This window comes from Cygnus olor, chromosome 3, assembly GCF_009769625.2.
Source record: "Cygnus olor isolate bCygOlo1 chromosome 3, bCygOlo1.pri.v2, whole genome shotgun sequence".
Taxonomy (NCBI): Eukaryota; Metazoa; Chordata; class Aves; order Anseriformes; family Anatidae; genus Cygnus; species Cygnus olor.
In genome coordinates, this window is record NC_049171.1 from 89992569 (window position 1) to 90013566 (window position 20998).

Below are 20998 nucleotides of genomic sequence, written 5' to 3' on the forward strand. Positions count from 1 at the left end.
TTGTTCCTTGTCTTCTTTAAGAGTTTAAAAATAGTCTAGATTGTTCTGTAAGCCAAGAACACTGCTAATTCAGTAGCTGAAGAGGATGAATGTGAGCAACAGGACAGTTATACAAAAACCTTATATGCATGTGCTTTAAATATTAGTTTAATGAAATGTCTGGTAATGCTTTTGGTTAGGGACTTTATGATTTGTTAATTTAAGTGCATGAATGAATGAATAGAACTGGAATGACCCCAATTATCCCCATCAGCACCTTGACTCATTTACTTATTAGAACAACACACTCTTATATACACCCATGAGTAAAGTGCCCAAAAATATTTTTCCTCTACAAACCTGTGTATTCTACACAACTCCAGCCATAGCAAGTTTATTCAGTGACTAGCCTGACACAGAAATGGAAGAGTACAAGCACAGCGGATCATAAGGAAAACTACAGTTAGGACAGTTGATGTAGCAAATGCTTACCGATTGTAGTGATTACAGTAGCAGCAAAGATCACAGCATTAGGCCAGTTCCAGTTGTTGAAAGTGTTGTTCCCAGTGATGGCAACCCCCTGACCAGCAGCATTCGACACAACCTGTAGGAAACAGTTTACAGTCATTCTTGGGAACTCCTGGAAGCCTGAAACAAAAATGTGTCTGTCCCTCTGGGATTTTCTCCCTTTGTTTACACTTGCAAAATGACCACATAAGTTTTTTTGTGTGTGTGTGTGTTGTTTTTGTTTTGTTTTGGCTTTTTTTTTTTTTTTTTGCAAAGGCCAGCCTAGTAAATTAACAATTTTATGAAATATGAAAAATTTGCTTCAGCTAGTAAGAAGTACTGCAGATGCTCTGACATTTAAATAGGGGCTTTAATCAGATAAGCTCTTACTTGATTTACCAGTTTAACCCAAAGGGATCTCTTCCAGATGCTCAACACACTCCTCCAGGCTGAACTAGCATTTAACCTTCAGTGTAGTTCCTGAATTTGGTTTAATGTTTGGGACATCATCAGAACTACTATCCATTTCAAAACACTGTTACACGTCCCAGCTTGACTTAGGTATGAACAAGACGTCACAGAATCCCTGGCAAAGAGTGTGTAATTCATGTTAATTCACCTGCTGTACCTGGCAAAGTCAGACCATCTACAAGCCAATGTAACACTGTATTTTCAGTGAAGAAAGACAAATTAACACTTTTCCAAAAAAATTAATGTAACAAGACTAATTGATTTTGAATTTGGTCCCTTTTTCATTCCCCATCTTCCCCCATAGGAAGGGACTCTGAACACAGCCTCCCCTGGCTTTCCAAGACTAGACTGTAGAAAATACACTAATAAAAGAACCTGATGATTTAACACACAAAGTCAAAGCTTCAGATCAACATTAGACATCTTGCTGATTTGGACGTGTATTTCTAGCTCCCTGAAGTGAAAGAGAAGTACAGTTTACCACATTCTCTCCTGAAAGTCCCTAGTTATATAAATCTTTCCTCTGTCACATAATGCTGCTATTAAAGCCTTATTAGCTTGCTCTGCTTTTTTCCCAACTGTAAACCAAGGTGGTCTAACCAAAACTCTAAGGCTACATTCACATACAGAGGTGAAGGTGCCACCAAAAGATGATTCAGAATATTATCTAACTTTCCATATCTCTCCCTTGATAAGTTTGAACACAAAAACTAGCTTGAGCTAAATATCTAAAATTAGGTTTTATATTCATATACATATTTTATATATATATATATATATATATATATATATATATATATATATATATATAAAATACGCATTCTTTTAAAATGACAGGTGAGGTTTACCTTAAACTGGTAATAACTTACATAGGGGCCTACAACCAACCCTTCCTTCCTTCATTTGCCCCTTCCTTCCTTCCTACTTGATTAAGATCTGATCCTGGGCCTAGCAAAGACTCAACACAAAGTTCAATCACTGTTAAAAACATACACAAGTTAACACAAGTTTTAATTATTCTTGAGACTTACATATCACCACCCTTCTTCTGTAATAAAAATGCCCTCAAAGTGAATATATTGAGCATATACAAGATGCAAACAATTTAATTAAAAATGCACTTTCAACACACAAGCTATTATGGAAGATAAAAGGAGAAGCACTGAAAGTGAATGAAGGTACAGAACTAGACCTTTCTGCTGGGAAACTGAAGGTATGTGCAAAGCTGCATGCGGTCTTTCCATAGCCTCCAGGCTCTCACCAGAAAAGGATGCAGAGAGAGTTCTCACCAAGGCAGTCATTTGTCAAAAGAAAATAGCACTTAAGAAATAGCCCTAAAACGGGCAGTTTGACAGCAGACAAGTAAGCCACCCCCTTCCAAAAAAATATTTGAGGCAGCTATAACAGATCACAAAGTTCAGCTGAACAGAGACCAAAGTAACTTCATTTCTGCCACGCTCTGTAGATGAATCTCCTGAAAGTCCCAAAAGACATCCAAAGCACCCAATAGACACAATGTGTGATCTATCATCCCTGAAAAGATGCCTTGACTTCTTCCACTGCCCAGCAAAACTGCACGAAATGGTAATATCAAACACCAGTTCTCCAGTTATTTTCTGCTGTAAACTCACTTGGATTTTTATTTTTTCTCACAAAGCAACTGATCTCATACGAGACGCACTGAAGTATGTTTCCATTGTCACTGGGCCATTATCTCATTGCATTACTCCACCTTCAGTTCATGAGCACAGTTCCCCACTAAGTATGTACACTTACTTCAAGGTCTGCCAGTGTTTGAGGTCTGGAGGTGGGAAGAGGGGGCCCAGATCCAAGGGGAAGAAGCTGCTGGGATGGGTAGCACACGGCTGCCCTTCACACCCAGTCATCTGGCATTTTGGACAAGATAGCAGGTCTCTGAGCCATATAAACACTTAACATTGGGAATCACAGCTACTCTCCAGCCAAAGCTGCCACCTCCTTCTTGTCCCTGTTAGCATAGCTATCTGCTATTAGCATATGATTGTCTGCAATCTTCAGTCTAACCTTTTCAAGTTACTTTTACTCCCAGCTGCAGGAACAGAGATGGTCACAAAACAAGCTTTAATAGCTTTGGTGCAGCAGGGAAAATGTAGCTGCTTTCCAAGAAGCAAAACTTTTGCCCATACTGAAATGATTAAATATTTTGGCTTCAACAAATAATACAAGTGGACACTGTACAACTGAACAGCAAATATGTTTGCCTTTTTTTTTTTCCCCTTGGTAAATATGTTAGGCACTGTCATAGACACCTCTATTATCATAAGCTAGGATATACAATGTCCCGGGTTGCCTGCATTGGACTTCTTAAACTACGGAAAATTTACTTTTAAAGGCCTTCACATACAAAAACAGAGGGTGAGGAGGGAGAGGAAGAAGAGAGCAGATTGTTTAAGTGCTCTCAATGCCCGGAGAGATGTCATTTAGAAAACACATTTTCAAGTACGCCCAAATTCAAAAGCTGAAAATGGTTTGCTAACTCGGAATTTACATGTCTCTTTAGACCCCACCTCATGATGGTTTAGTATGGAAAAAGTGAAGAAGAACTTATTTTCTGTCAAATGACTTTTGCCTCACATCAGTCAAGTCTCCTCCTCTCCTCCGTCACTCCCCACCACCCCAATTCTGTACTTTGGCAAGTGAAAAAGGAAAATAAGATCGCTTGTCCCTAGAGCTATTGCTGAGAGTAAACAGACATTGCAACTGCAGAGCGATTCTTAAGATGCAAATAAAAGTAATGCATCTTCTGATTACATTAACACAAGCAAAAACCAGGAGGTCATCTGAATATAATCAAGCAGACAATTTGCACATTTGCAGGTACATCCCCAACAGACAAACCCCAGGACTGCTTCACTCCAGCTCTGTGCATCTCCTGGGTTTGGTGACATTTTTACAGGCTCTCTGATGATCAACTTTGCTCAAGATTTACCAGAGCACACAAGAACTACTTGTTACATCTCCTGTGTCTCGGGCAAAGGAGAGGAGCATCTCAGATGCTTTGAGAACATACCATTTGCATCCCCCTGTACAAGTAACAACATGACTGAGAAGTTCTCAAAACCAACTTGAAGAGAGAGAAAACAGAAAGAAGCAGCCTTGACCCACAGAAATATGAATACGTTCCTACCTCTGTTTATTCTACTACGCCGTTTTCTGCTTGGGGGCAAGCCCAGAACAGCAGCAAGGTCACCCCAAACTGGGAAGCCACATACTAATATATTTCTTCAAGTTGTTTTTCTTCCTAGTGGCCTCTCAACATTTGCTAGGGCAAGTCTCTATGGTGGCTTAAAAGTTTGCAATAGTCAGCCAACTCATCTTGGTCTTCTGGCTTTGTAATAGCAGGAGGCATGGTGAGTTTGAAATTTGATCGGTAGCACTACAAGGTAAAATCAGTCACAACAGAATGACATTTAGTCCCTCTAGAAGTAATGCGAGGGTATAAAACTAAAGGAATTGGCAAACTGGAGTCTGTCTGCATGCTTAGGAGGGAGCATTATTGTAACTATGTGGAACGTGCCATTTTACTTCAGCTTCTTAAACTTCAGAAGAAAGGAAAATGGGACAGGACTATCACCTTCTGCCATTTGATGTGTGAAGAAATACACATATTTTCTTCTTTCTAGGAAACATGTTTAGCAGGTGGCTTCCATCCAGTAAGAAGTCCCGAGTAAAATGTGAAACCTGTTAAAAGTCAGTTGTACAACTCCATTACAAAAATATGACTTGCAAGTAAATTCTGATCTGAAATCTCTTTAGAGTGGTACCTTTAGTTAAAGATATTCACCTCTAATAAGAAAGAGGTTGTAAAGAAGGCAGCGTACATACACCATTTTCAGACACCAGTACTGATTCTTGAACTAATTCATCATGATCTAAACCCAGTCATATTTCAAACTCAGTCAAGTTGTTATAGCTGTAGTTCACACAGAATTATCTGAATATGAGTTTGAATGCATTTGACTTTTCTGTGTTAAGACAGGAGAGAGATGGATCATAAGACTACCTTTGCTACAGCAAAAAACAACTTCCCCAAGTACTAGCAGTTATTCCTGCAGTCTTTGGCACAGAAGCAATTCCGTACCAGCGCAAGAATCACAGAATGGTTGAGGTGTGAGAGGATCCACATGTGGTTAGTGACGTTATATTAAGTTAAAGACTGCAGTAAAGCTGTGATACAGGTTTTGCATATCAGGTAGGCATAATTTTATATTTGGAGTGAAATCCTAGACACTTTAGTAAGGATTGCCTGAATCTGATAAAAATAAGCAATAGGAAAAAAGAGAACTTCTGGGGTGCTTATGGCCAAATGAGCTAAACACACAGAAAAATAATCAGGCTATATATACTAGAGCAAGAGATCCTGCCCACAGGCACCCTATTACGTACAAAAAGAACAGCCAGATACTGCTTAGTGCCAGGTCTCCTTTGAAGAGGCTGAAGCCTCTGTGTTATTCAAAGCATTCCCTAGAGATCCGACACATAAGCCTAAGGGTAGCTTTAAAGTTCTCTCAGTGGTATGAACAATTCCCCTTTTCTCCATAAGAAAGGGGATGTGATTGAACCATTAAACCCGAAGTGAGAACCGCTGGCTTTCATTCTACTCACAAGTATTATCATGTGTTTCCTACAACAAGGGCAATCACAACTGTCTGGTGCGTCCAAAGCAGAGCATTAAAGCAACAACTGATGCGTCCTTTCAGGTCTCCTGGGCTTTATCCCCACTTCCGAAAGACTGTGAAATCACCTTCCTTCATCTAGGTGTGAGCATTTAATGCACAGATAAACACTGAGCACTACGAATCTACCAAGTTGATCTTCCTACAAGGCATAAAGCTTCAGCAGCAATCTCATTTTTCACCTCGACATCCAAATCTTACACAATTTGAAGAAGTCAGGAAACTGTGGAGTAGTCATTTAATCACAGGTATATATAATACAGACAATTTAGCCATGCATAATAAAATTGTCCAGGTTTATAGGGTTTAGATTTACAATAATCAGATGAAACTCTATATTGCTGTTCCTTTTTAAGCAGTTTTTTAGTTTTAAAACCAAATTTAGCAGCAAAAGACTGACATAGCAGGATTCAAGTCTACTGGCAATCACAGCACTTCTGTGTTGTCTTTGATTTACACAAGGCATTTTAGCAGAAGAGTGATCTCTTCTGCTAGCCAAAAATGGAAGGAGATCCACACACAGAATGAAAGCTACATCTGCTTATATGTAGATGCCAGTGCCCACCCTGAGATGAGAGAAGTCTAGCCATGGCTCCCAAAACAGAATCCTGATCAACTCTGCTTTTGGACTTCTGTGCTGGTGAAGTCTCCTTAATAACAGCCTTCCATAAAGGAACCTGCAATGTGCAATGCGGTACAGAGGAAAGGCACAACTCCAATAAACAAACCAGAACTAGGACAGAGATCATCCAGCAACCTCCAGAAAGCCCAGTTAAATGCTACATAATACCAACAAAGAAGTATAGGTGACATTCACAGTCTATGAGTAAAACGTGTTGAGAGATCACCTCCAGCTACCAGAGAAAAAATAAAGTGGTGCAAGAAGCTGTATGGATATTTTTCACGGCGTACAGAATCAAGAGCGAGCTTTGGACTTCCTAAATGACTTTAAAAATGAATAAATAAATCAATCCATATCATGCAACCTTCACACCTTTCTTAGGCAACAAATTGCCTACATTTTTTGCAGTTACCTGGCTTATCTGGCTAGAGCTATAAAGTTACAGTAGCAGTCAGCTGTTTACAATAATCAGATTTTAAATGCAATCAAAACATATTTAGTCGTTGATGTTTATCTTTGCAATATTTTTTTAAAAGTCTCTTTTTTTTCTATGCTCCAAGGCGAGATCTACATTACACAGTTTGGCTGACCTAGATAATATTGTCTTAGGATTACGTGTAAATAGAGAAAAGAAGTACACTACATCAGTATTCTTTTTCAAGAGAAAAAAAATAACGCCCATGTGTGGTCAGACCTAGACTGACAGAAGAACTTCATCAGACTCCTTGTGCAGGCAGGCAACACAGTCACCATAGCCAGAAATGTCCTGCTCTGCTGGCATGTTGCACTTGGACATCTGTTTGTATATTAAAAGCAGCAGAAGCAATTTCACAGGCACAGCCTGAATTTGTAAGTACCATACAGCTAGATCAAAAGTAGTAGATTCACAGTCAAACTAGGAATATGCCACGAATTAAAACAAACAAACAAACAAAAAAAACCATAATCTGTTGTTTTGAGTTGTACTTGCGGGGGGGGGGGGTGGGGGGGGTGGGGGGGTGGAATAAAAGGAAAAAGATTCAAGGCAACTGCCTTCCTCCTCCCCTTCCCTGATGTGTCCTGACTGAATGGAGGATAGTGCACGGAGAAAATATTTTCCTCACTAAAGTCTCTTGGCAGCATGGGGTTTGGGTAAGGAAAGGGAAAGGGAAGCCAACTATGCAACTAATGGTTTTACCAATGAGTACGACTCAGAGAAACTTTTTTCCCCCAATCACTTTTCATGCCTGGATATATGAGGTATATACATGTAATGATTTATGAAATTTTTCTGTTTGAATTCTCCAAAACCTTCACATTAACCTATATATTCTTGAAACTACAATATTTCAAGCCAGCCTTTGCTTCCAAAGATAGCTGCACTACTGCTACGAAAACCTTGCTATGCCACGATGCTTGCTTTGGTAGCCAGAGACACAACGTGGCAGAGCTGCAGAAAGACAAGAGAATACATGTAAGTAAGGTTAAATGACTTGATCTAGGTAGCTCAAATGGCAGCTCTTCCGGTGTCATCTTTAGGAGGACTGCTGTGTACAGAGAAACCAAAGCTCATCACTTCTGGGAGACATATGAAGAAAACCTTCAAGGGAACCAAACCCTATGGCCCAAAATACAAAACAGCAGCACCTTGGTTGGACTGGCACATTTCTGCCAACCATGTGGCATCTGGCAAATTCTGTACGTAATCCACCCAGCTCAGGAGTTCGCAGGAAACCATGGCTGTAACTGTCTACCCCTCCAAAAGAGCTCTAAGTCACCAGAAGAGCACAGACCTGTAGTTCCTGGAATCCTTTTTTTCCCCACTCCCATCTCTAATTTAGGACAGGCTTATCCTGATAGCTCACTTGGACTCCTAGTTCCCAGCTGACTGAAATACACTGGCATATGACAAGGGCCAACACAAAGGGCCAAGAGAACAAGCCTTTCAGACTGCCTTAGCCACTTTACAGTCCACGCAGGACTATGCTAACTAGCAGGACTTTGGATGGTTGACCTTTCATTTCCCTCTCAGCATTATCTGCATTTGCAATATGAATTTGATGTTTGTCAGGACAAGAACTATGCCAGATGTGAAAAGAAGACTTTTAGCTGAGTCCTGGATTTCCTACTTCACTTCTGTGGGGAATGGTTTGCGACCTTTTTTGTAGAAAGAAAAAAAAGACAAGTGAACCATATTGTCTCGATCTAACAGGCAACACCCTTGTGTCTTGCTAACCTGTCAAAGTTTTACTGTCCTTTACTGACCTATGCAGAGAGTAGAGTTAGAAGGCGGCTGGGGCAAAAGGTGCAGGATATGAGTCAGCAGCACCTGCATGAGAGAAGGATGATGGGGGTGAATAAAACAAGAAAAATTCCACATTTGTTAAAGAGGACATTGCTTAACTGCACAAGTCTGATTCCAGATGAACTGAGCACGTGTAAGTGAATCCTCAGTTAATTCAGCTATTGTGTTTGGCATTTCTTTCAAGCTGTCCTCCATGAAAAGTTGCCAGGTTCTCCAGACTCATGCAGATCCTAGCACTTGTACAGTCTATTTTAATGAGTGTAAGATACAACATTGAAACAGGAAGCTTTTAATAGCATAATGTGATTATGGGCAGTAGCCACCTACCACAAGTCAAAAGTTGAAATTTAGTCAAGCAATGGGAAGTAGTCATTGAGGGAATAACGTCAGCTTACTTCTAAAAGAATAAAAAACACAGCCCTCACATTTGGTGTTGGCAGATGCAAATAATAAACCTAAACAAAAGCATACATTAACAGCACCTGAAAAGCCAAAGAGACCAATATTAGCATACAAGATTCCTTCCCTCTTATCTATGAATTGAGCTAGAACAAAAATAAAATCAAACCCTGCAAAGCAAGTGTTAGTCCCACTGTTTACATTCCTACGTAGAACAACTACAAATAGCAGGGGACACAATTTTTCTCCTTTCCGTCATACGCTGCTTTAAAATATGGTTTATTAAGTGTTGTTGCAAGTAAAAACATATTTTGCATTTTTTAATCAACAGTTTAATCTTAAAATACTGTTCCCATCAAAGGGCACACTTTTGAAAGTTACAGCTTAGAAAAAAAATCCTGGCAAAATATGGGTTTACATACTTGAGGGGAGAGTTTTCTTTCCAGCAATGCCAAAATTTAAGCCTGAACGAGATGGTATTTTCACACTCCTACTGACACAGTAAATAGAATGTCTTCAGAGAAACGAAAACTAAGTTCTCCTTGATTCTTTTTCTTACTTGCTTCAACATATCTGTGTTTTTTTTTGTTTGTTTGTTTTTAAAACAAGGGAATCATAAAAGTTATTTAAATTGGCTAAAGGTGATTTTAAATGATCTACCAGTATCTTAGCATACAAAATAGAAAGTTACATATATAGGTCAAATGCACTGTAGGTACCACATTTTAACCAAAAGGATTATTAAAAAAAGATTTAACTTGCTCTGCAGAAAAAGTTTAACTCATCTTGTTGATGCTTCGTTTACCGAAGCAGCTTCTCAGTGTTTCATGCTATTTATGCAATGGTGATTCCCTACACACATACAAGTTGCAGATCCAAGACACTTTACAGTTATTACTTTCCCTCCATTAGGCTTAACTTTGGTCTGTCAGCAACTTGGACTTCCATCTAAGCATACCTCTTCTTACCCAATACAGCCTCCAGCACATGCCACTTTATACAGAGCTGTCCCTACATCTAAGCCCAACATTTAAAGAATGCACGTAAATACATGCCTGGTTTTCACTTTGCATAATTCTGTTACATAACAGGACAGCAAACTAAACATTGTTTGCATCTGTTAATATAAAATACAGCACACCCAGAGGGCCCTCTTGATTTACTAGTTTGTTTTGTCACAACTCTTTATTGGAAATACTGGGGAAACTCCTGTTTCTAGACTTCAGTGTGCCTAGCACTAATTCATTTATTTTAGCAGACTTAATGGTTTTATTAGCTGGAGACAGCACGGAGTGGGCTATGTTGTCATGCATTGGACTTTGAAACCAGACAGATTCCAACGAAAGCCTGTGCTATGAGGAGAGCTGTGGATTACAGCTGCTGATTCCTTTACATCTACTGATCAGCCAGAAAGCAGAACAGGCTGTGCAGTAAAAACACCGGAAGATCAGTGCTAAACATGGGCATACAAAGTAAAACAAAGCAGAAATGGCCTTTAGCAGAAGGAAAACACTCTCGCCTAAGTGACTGCATTACTCTGCTGTTAAAAAACAAAAAAAACACATGTACGTCCTCCAAAGGACATGAATGACTAAGCTTGAAGACTAGAAAGCACTTCGATCTAAGCCCTACATACTGATATGCTAGAAAATGTTGCTATTTAGTGTAACTCTCAGGAAGCTACATGTGAGGTTTATTTAGGTGCTCAAAACTGAGGAAGAACACAGAAATATCCCAAAGCAAACAGGGATTGCTGAACAGCAAACATTAAGATGCATCAGAAGCAGCATGGCCAGCAGAGTGAAGGAGGGGATTGTCCCCCTCTGCTCTGCTCTTGTAAGGCCCAACCTGGATCCTTGCGTTCAGCTCTGGACCCCAGCATAAGAAGGGCAGGAACCTATTAGTACAAGTCCAAAGGAGGGCCACCAGGATGATCAAGGGGCTGGAGCACCTCTCCTATGCAGACAGGCTAAGGGAGCTGGGGTGGGAGATGAGTGGTTAGAAAGCTGCCTGGCAGAGAAGGACCTGAGAGTGTTGGTTGATAGTCGGCTGAATATGAGACAGCAGTGTGCTCAAGTGGCCAAGAAGGCCGACAGCATCCTGGCTTGCGTAAGAAACAGTGCAGCCAGCAGGGCTAGGGAAGTGATTGTCCCCCTGTACTCGGCTCTGGTGAGGCCACACGTCGAGTACTGTGCTCAATTTTGGGCCCCTTGCTGCAAGAAGGATGACGTCGAGGTGCTCGAGAGAGTCCAGAGAAAGGCGACGAAGCTGGTGAGGGGTCTGGAGAACAAGTCTTACGAGGAGAAGCTGAGGGAGCTGGGATTGTTCAGCCTGGAGAAGAGGAGGCTCAGGGGTGACCTTATCGCTCTCTATAGGTACCTTAAAGAAGGCTGTAGCGAGGTGGGGGTTGGTCTATTCTCCCACGTGCCCGGTGACAGGATGAGGGGGAATGGACTAAAGTTGTGCCAGGGGAGGTTTAGGTTGGATATTAGGAAGAACTTCTTTACTGAAAGGGTTGTTAGGCATTGGAATGGGCTGCCCAGGGAAGTGGTTGAGTCACCATCCCTGGAGGTCTTTAAAAGACATTTAGATTTAGAGCTTAGTGATATGGTTTAGTGGAGGACTTGTTAGTGTTAGGTCAGAGGTTGGACTAGATGATCTTGGAGGTCTCTTCCAACCTAGGTGATTCTGTGATGTTGTGATTGTTCAGCCTGGAGAAGAGAAGGCTCCAGGGAGACTGTGGAGCAGCCTTCCACCACCTAAAGGGGGCCTACAGGAAAGCTGGGGAGGGACTCTTTGTCAAGGGGTGTAGTGATAGGACAAGGGGGAACGGCCTTAATGTAAAAGAAGGGAGGTTTAGATTAGATATTAGGAAGAAGTTCTTTACTCTGAGGGTGGTGAGGCACTGGCACAGGCTGCCCAGAGAAGCTGTGGATGCCCCATCCCTGGAGGTGTTCAAGGCCAGGCTGGATAGGGCTTTGGGCAACCTGGTCTGGTGGGAGGTGTCTCTGCCCATGGCAGAGGGTTGGTATTAGATGGTCTTTATAGTTCTTTCAACCCCAAACCATTCTGTGATTCTAAGATATCTCTGAGAGACAGTTTGTCAGATAAGCTAATTAATTCCTACTTGCACCTAAGTTATATCAGGTTAGCTGTTCTTTTCAAATTTTACACTGCCCAGCCCCAGAATAACCTGTAAGTATGGAGAGAGTTTAAACAAGAGCATCTTTCTTATGGGCTAGTGCACTATTGCATACAGGCTTCTGGACTTCTCAAGAATTTGAGGAGTGGAGTTTCTCAAAAGCATTTGTGTTTCTATGCAACGCAAACAGAAATAAATCTTAAGAGATAATACTGTTACAGGTCTCTACCTTTATTAGGGTAATGGCCTAAGAATCCATCCTGCCCTTGCAGAAGGGACCTTCCTTCTAACTATTCTCCTAAATATAAAGGAGTTGTCCTCCCCTTCTCCTCCCAAGCACTGATGGCAGCTTTTTCCTCCCCCTGTAGCATCGTTATTTTAACTCACCACCAATTATGCATATTAAACCAGGCAGGAAGTTCTCAGGTAGATCGAGTCTCAAAGGGAACAGAGCACAGACTTACATCTGGGCACTAGATTTTGTTTTACGTTCTTGCAAGTGCAATGTGTGTGTGAGAACAGTATGAAAAAGCTAACATTTTTAACAGAGAGCAATCATCAAGCTTTTTTAATCCAAAACTACTAGCCCTGACAGCATGGAGAAGAGGGGAAATAATTTTCTCAGCCTGCAAAGGGCATTCTCAGTGAAGATAGCATTGCAGGCACAAGCATATTAAGCCACTGTTCTCTTACTCCACACCCTACCTAGCTGGAAAAAAAGACCAGGGTAAAGAATGCACATTTGTCACAGATAGGGACACTTGTTACTTCATTCTTCTAAGTGCTCATTTGTTTTCTTGTTAGCTTACAATTTAACCACATTAAGTGATCCTTTGAAAAGGCAATCTATTGATTAACCCATATTGTGCAGAACAAGTCATGCTCTTCAAGAACAATCTCAATTTATTAACCAAAAATGGCTCTAATTGGTCAGAGACCAGGAGGGAGGGGAGAGGGAAGAGGTTTATACATGTAAAATTAAAAGATTTATGATTTAGTCTGGCTTCAGCTTGTTATCAGAAGGCCATGCAATAAATCAAGAATTTAGAGGAGACGTAAAGAACCATCTTTGTACTTGCTTGAACCTGAAAGACTCATAAAAAATTCAATTGTAGCTAGTATTTATGAGTCCAGAGGCCTCAAGACACAGTCCAGTGGAAACAATTTGTGAGTCTACAGTCAAATTAATTCCACATTATTTCTTGGGTATAGAGAAGGTAAGCAATTGTGCCAGCAACTCCCTGCTTGGAAAGATGATCAGAATTAGACAAAGTATGAGCATGATTAAATTCACAGGATACAGAAATAAATAAGTAATATCTTGGACATTTCTATAGTGCCAGCATTAGGTCTTCTGAATATTCCACTTTCCTCCCTCTGTCTGCCCATCCCCAAATTAAAGCCAGATGTTCGTGAGCTGACCATTCCAGTAGTTAATATAGATGTAAATGCTGATCTCTGCACTGAATTCTGCCCTACCTACAGCTAGCCCTTATGTTGCTTCTATGTCAAAAAAGTGAGTCTTAGTATTCCTGTAATGCACTGCAACACTACCTTCTCAACGAGCCTTATTTACCTGGTCAAACAGCAACTTTCACTGCCACCCCGGTAACTAGAACCACTGCCTCTTCACTCCCACCACGGTGAGCACCAGCTTTGCAAAGTTTATGCTCTGCATGGAAAGTTACAGCTCAGTAATAAATTTAATTGAGAGAGCTTGCCTGAGGACAGGTTGCTTCCCAAGATGCAAGTGCATGCTTGTTTTAACTTTTGTCCTTTGGCATGTGGAACAAGGACTAATAAAGTGTTAAAAGAAATGGAAAATATCCCGGGAGATGATCCCCACTAACATGACAAAAGAATTGTCTCTTATGGGACAAACAAGTGACCAAGGAATAAATGTACCACTTAACACCCCTGGCTTCACAACTTCTACAGTACCTGCAAAACAACAGAGAAAGTAGCTCCAGGAAAGGGCATTGATTTAACAGAAACATACACAATATGATCAATTGCCCACAGAAGAGAAACACTGGAAAGTCATCTGATTTGGCTGAATTATATCCTCCCACAAGAGACAGCAGGCTGGCAAAATGCAGCTTAACGTTTGTCGAGTTGGTACAAATTCCTTTTCCAGTCTATGCTGTGGACAGAGGCTCTCCTTCAATTAACCTAAAGAAAGAGGAGTGTTCCAAAACTTCTGTATCTTGAAATTGGATCTTATTGCCCTTGAAGGAAATATGGGTTTTGTAATTGATTTTATTTAGAGAAGATAAGGTCTTATACAGGTAGAACATGGGCTGCGATAAGCTCCAGAAGTGCTGCAAGCACAGAAGTAATGACATAGAAGTAGTGACAGAGCAGTCAGCTGGCAGACTGGCCATATCTTCCACAGTTCCAGTTTCCTGGCAGCATCTCAGTCCTTATAAATGAAAGGTCCAATGCCATTCTTGCTGTTACCTGTGGACTTGGGCACCCGGTAAATCTGGTGACATTATAGACTTTGACATGCCTTAAATATATAAACACCTTTTTCAGATATTTATTGCGTGGCTGATTTGACAGGCCTGCAAACAGTCCTGACCAACTGTACACAAGTAAATTGTATTATTTTGTTAGTTTCAAGGAAAATATATCTTAATGAAGAACCTTTTTCAAAAAAAAAAAAAAAAAAAAAATTGGTATTTTAAAAGCCTGACTTAAGATGTTCTAGGCACCCACCACAATTTATTCTGCCTTTCCTTTCCCATTCCCTGACATATACCAGGAGCTGTAAGTGCAAGGAGAAATACCTGTTTTTCATTATGTCTCAGGCACCCAATCATACATTTTAGGCATCTCAAAAACAGAAACACATCAATAAAGACAAAACAACAAGAAGTTAAATGCTTGAAATCTCTTTTCCTTGATGTATTACTGTCATTCAGCAGAGCATTGGTGAAACTCAGCTGGCATGATTAGCACACTTTTAGTCATCCACCTTCAAGAAATGGGAGCAGAAGCAGATGGGATAGAAGAATGAGGGGACTCTTGTATAGGCCAGTCAAAGCAATTTGGACTGCAGAAATGCGAGCTGAGAAGGGATGGAAGTGCTGTCTTTGTACTAAATCAGAAACAGGAATGTAAGACAATAAATAACAAAAGCCATTTAAATGAAAAACAGTGTTGGTAAAAGAACAAAATAAATTGAGCATGATCAAAATTAAACTGTAAATTAAAACAAGTTCTCAACCTAAGTAATAGTTTTTAATCAACTCATTAAGCGTGGTAGTGTAGATGAACTTCCCCATCTAAACCAAGCTCCAGCTTAACAGTGGTTGGTTATGTTTAACGAAAATATTTCTATGATGTGGTGTTGCAGGTAAGATTTCAGATTTGAAATCCTTATTACAATTACAATGCGTTGGGAAGAGTAATATTGTCCTACAGTAACATCCTCTTAGTAACAAAGAAAAGGAGTACTTCAGACAGAGGTTATAAGAAAGAGTAAACAATGTCACCCTTTTCTGTGGCACCATTCAAAGGCATACAGGAGCTTATTCTCAAGGACTGGCATAGGCTGAGATAAAAGCTGAAGAGTAAAACAGGTTACTTGGGAAGAAACAACCATACTGATAATCAGAACAATAAAACTTTAGCAGCACCAGCATGACTTATATTTTTTGTGGAAGACTTCTACCAAGCTTTAAAAGTCTCTCAACAAGGCCCAGCCAACATAAAATACTTGCTTCCTTTACTGGGTACACTAATGGTTCTACAAGGTGGAGACAACACCTTCCTGATTTTGTAAAGCCTTATCATGAGATCACATTTATGAGAAGCACAAGTCAAGATTACTGATTTTGTAGTGATAATTCGCACTTGTTACTTGTACAAAGTGCTGCTTTACTGAAGGTTTACAGCCGGCTGTTATGTCTACTGCTATCGGACAAAACACAAGAGCTGTCCTCTTCAGATTAAGCAAATTTTGCATGAAAATATTCCAGCTGATAATGTAAACAGAAGCCTAATCAAGGACTGCAGTGGAAACACTACACAACTCAAAGAAAAGTGGAGAAGGGTAGGTCTGCATCTTTTTGTTTCATTAAAAGCAAAGCGAGAGTTTTGCTTGCCCTTGCAGCTTTCATTTATAAGCAACTGTTTTACAAAATAGTAATTTAAAAATAGACAGCTTCAGAAATTTTCAGTCAAAAGGCATATAAGTGCTTTTTTTGTAAAAAAATATCACACTGTGTACATGTGTTTGTGGAAACCTACTGTACTTGGTCCAACACGGATTTGGATAACGCTTATTGATTTCACGGTCTGCAACAAGTTCTGTGTTTTGCCTTTTTCTCCATCCTCATGGAAACTCCCAGTTGTATTCCCAAACTACCTCTAATGAAAGGAATGTCAACGTCTGAGGCTTCAGTTTTCACACAGCAAATTCAAGAATGAGGCCACAAAAGGAGGTTCAGCCCAAACAAGGCTGGACCTAAGCGCAAACCTTTTTGTCCTTACCAAGGGGAACAAGGCCAAACAAGCACTGCTCATGTGACTTTACAAAAAAGCTGTGAGTAGTCAGGTCTTTGGAGATATTTCGTGCTGTTTCTGTGCCTTAAGTGTGTAATAGTGAAGCCTCTCGTGGCTGTATCGGCAATTTTCATTTGTAGATTGCATCATGTAACCAAGTCCCTAAGAAAAGCAAAGAAGAAAACGCCACTGTTTGGTCAGAAATCAGGTAGTCTTAAACTGTTACAGGGTGATTTTTTTTATTTTTTAGACAAATTGAACAGTTATTGTTGAATAGCTAAAGTTTCCCCTCACTACCAATGCTTCTCAAACACAGCATTGTAGAAACTTAGACTCACGTGTCTTTTGCAGGTTTTAAATGGTCCAGATGACTTCATTTGCCAGTGCCAAGGAACTACAAAAGACAACCTTCATATGCAGAAGTCAGCCAGCAGATCCTGCTGCTAGCCTTCTTTTTGCATTAAGAACTAGCTAGCAGCACTCTTTATTAATGACCTCCCAGCCTAAATGCGTGAAAAAATGAGACTAAGAGCAACGTATTGTAATGAGAGAGGGAATGAATTCCCCTGCAATAAACCCAAGTTCCGTAATATTTTCTATTTTAGCACAAATAAAATCATATTGATACTTAGGTGGTAAGAGCCCGTTAAAAAAAAATTGAGCTCTACTTTCATTCTGCAGTAAAACTAGGTGTTACTGTTTCCTCTGGAAAAAAAGTTCTAATTTGTAGGGATATTAACCTCTTGGAGGCATGTCAATATTTTTACAGCATGCACTGTTTAAGACCTGGTTGTGTATCATGTATAGCATGGACAGTTAATTTTCCTATAAGTCATAATTCATAGGACAAACAATGTGAGGGATATTAATGGAAAGAGATCAACAAGGTTATTTCCTTTTGTGGCTTTCTGCAGAGTTAAATAATAAGTGAAACTCATAATTCAGCAAATTAGTTAACTGGAACGATTTTGTCATAGCAGAATTGAATGCTAAAGCTTACCTAATTGTGATACTTGCAGATCCCATGCTTGAATGAACTAAGTGCTCTTTAACTTTATATCCATCCCCCTTTCACTTATGTGCAATGGACTTAAACACCGACAGTTTTGAAAAGGCAACTGGCATCTTTGAAAGATCATGACTACAAAGTTTGACATTTCAGATGGATTTTTTCCCCACTATTAATTTCAGGACTAGATTCCAGTTTAATGAACTAGTTAATAAACTATTTTGATGAAAAGCACATTCATTGCTTTACCAGCATTCCCTTGCTTTTGTGATTAATACAATTATAGAACTGTTTCTTCTTCACTTTCCCAAGTTCCACATAGACATGTTTTGAAGACAAATTAACTAAAGGTTACTGCTGCATGAGAGCTGCAGCTGTTCTGCAGATGCTGAGTGCCACAACTTTTCTTTGGCCTCAGAAGATTACTGTCATTCAGAAATAAAACATATCAGAGGATTTCATAGCTTTCATTAATACAGTTTAACTTTGAGGGCTCCTGTGCAGATGCCGTTATACCACTCCTTTCCTTGGCTGGAAAAAAAAGGTACTTAACAACTCTTACGTTGCATCTATTGCTTCAAGAAGCTGGAAAGCAGTAATAGCAGATTAGGCTTCCTTCCTATCTGAATACATACATGGTGACTGATGGAGCCAACTCCCCTTTAGAAGGGCTTTGGAAAATGCTGTTGTCCCCATTTTACAGATAAGAAAGTGGAAGCAGAAGAGTCAAGAGTTTAATCTATCCCTCACACCAGTTGGTGACCTATGTAAGGCAGGGTTAGAACCAGACCGCATTTACATGAGGCTATTGCAACAGAGCTGTTACCGATTGCATAAATAGATGCTAACCCACACAGCAGTCTGAATTTCCAGAATAATGTTTTTCTGCTTAGCTGAAATTAATTTAAGTAGATTTAAGTTAAATCAAAACAATAATCCTAGTGTCAATGAAAACAGTTTATGGAGATTAATTTACTAGCTGGAGAGACGTTGGACCATATCTTTGTAGTGCTGCTTTCTATTTTTATTATTTTCTTTCTACAGGCAAGGCCTCAAGACCTAGAGCAGCAAACAGATCAATCTCTGCAGATTTTACCCACCTATAAAATGGCAAAACGGGAGTATTTCAACAGAAAAATTTTGATATTTCACAAAAGAAGTAAAAGGGGAAGTTGAGTTTAGAGTGAAGCTTCATTCCCATGGTGCTTTCAGTGTGAGAATAGTTCATTAGTACAAGACAAGCACAGGTGATCCAAGCTTGATAATTTTGCCTAAAAATGTTTTTCAACTCATTGAATGAATTACAGCATATAGTAATATTGCATTAAGAAGCTTATTATACCATCCCCCTTCCCCCCCATTTATAGCCATGTATAAAAACATGCATCAGGTTAAGAAAATCCCAACAGCTTCTAGGATCAAAATGTTACAGTCTTTTAGATTTCATTCCCCAGATTTCTATACAACATTAAAAGTCTTGCTTCTCTGAAGATAAACTAAGAGGTGCTGCTGGAAAATGCTGGTAGCTTCACACATCTCATTTCCTATTTAATAGTCCATCTTAAGGAAAAAGAAGGAAAAAAGCAGGTTCTAGTAAAACTACTTATGCTCGTCTGACACTTCAGTGAGCATACACATGCTAGAATAAAAATCTTATTTTTCCTCTGACAGCATCAACTCAATGAAACAAAACTAAAAGTGATCAGACTTGGGTGGAGCAGAGCACTAAGTATAATGTCATTTTTTAATCAAGCAGACTTTTGAACTACACAACAGGAGCAAGAGCCACACTGTAACACTGTAGACCATTAACTCTTTGGGGGCATAACCTTTACTAACTCACCTCGTTAAGCCAAACAAACAAAAAGGTTTCCAGGGTAGTTTTAAGTCAACCAAAAACTTTACATAACCTCAACCGCACTGATCTCTCTGCCTGTATCATTCCATCAGACAGCAGGAGGAGGCAAGGCAAGCTTCCAACATCAACTTGGACAGGATGCTTTGTAAGAATAGCAAGGTGATGGGTTTATGTTAGAGGAGTAGCAAGGGAAAGAAACTGCCACAGAAACAATATTTGCTTTGAGACTTCTGTTATTATGTGTTTAGCTTTATCCATGGCATAACTTAAAACAGAATTTGGTTATGTACTACAAACCCCCCCATCCATCTCAAAGATCAGTCTTGAGCTAATCTAGCATTGAAGGGAAGGAGAAGAGGCTACTCTGGACAAATGTTTTCAAATATAAATACAGAGATCTGCCAGCACAGTTACGGCAGGATATGAAGAAGCGTGATCAGTAACTAAGATAACTGTGCTGGGGAAGGGCCTGATCTAGACACTCTCAGACCTGTAACAGAGTAAATTCCCGAGCGTGTCTTGTTCCATGCGATGGGGGTGTGAATTTGACTGGTAATAACATCACTTTGTTGGTAAGAGCTGCCTAGGCATCAGAATTTTTCTTAAACACAGTTATATCAGCATACATAAAACCTATTTTTGCAGGAATAGCAGAACATTAAAACCACTTGTACATGTACACTGGAGCAGTCTTTTCTATTTTATTATGTTCAATGCTACACTGTTATGTACACAGAAGAGGATCTTCCCGTGTGAGCCTCCAATCTGTAACTTGGACCAAAACCAAAATAAACAACAAAAAAGAGTACATACAGAACTAAAAGATTATCAATTTTTTTTTTTTGAGGTAATATCACATTTAGTTCCTGAGCAAAAACTGATGGCAAAAAAGTCACTACATATATCCTGTATAATGTGTATTGAATAAACAAAGTTTTTCAACTGAAAAATCTTTAAGCAAACTTGTTTCACAGCTTGAATTTAGCTTGAAAGTTTTCAATTGTTTGTGCTGTAATATTAAGCTAGCAGGTCTTGGTGATTAATTAGTCTTCAAATTGAGCTTTAGCAGTACAAAATTTTTTCACGCTGTTTTTACATTTTTCACTCCCAGCCACCTGAATATCAAGCCAGCTTTGCTTAGACTTTGCAGTGGCAGCATCATACAAGCTAGTTCATTAACTGTGATAAGGACGTTTGCCATGTCATTACAATGCTGTTTTACATCTTACTACTGAAATCAAAAGGAAGATGGGAAATGCTCTAACAATTACCAAAATGAGAATTTCCCCACTAAAAACACAGAGAAGAAAATGAGTTCATATGATGCAGAACTGAGAAGGTATGGGAGCCCACAAAGCCCAGCTTCAACCATCATCTACACAAGGCATCGGTGACTTTGGAATGAATGAGGACACAGCTACTTCACCTACTGCATTTTACATGTAACAAGTTGTATCCATTATTCACTCAGTTTCAGCAGAATTACTGCACAGAAAAATT

The 20998-nt window shown here is 39.7% G+C and overlaps 1 protein-coding gene across 1 annotated transcript in view; it reads right to left on the minus strand.

Annotated features, from left to right (window-relative positions):
* KCNK5 (potassium two pore domain channel subfamily K member 5) overlaps positions 1–20998 on the minus strand; it is a 39464-nt gene that overhangs the window by 7920 nt on the left and 10546 nt on the right. Inside the window, exon 2 of the mRNA XM_040552316.1 lies at positions 472–583. Coding sequence (XP_040408250.1) covers positions 472–583 — 112 coding nt within the window. The remainder of the gene's footprint in view (positions 1–471; positions 584–20998) is intronic.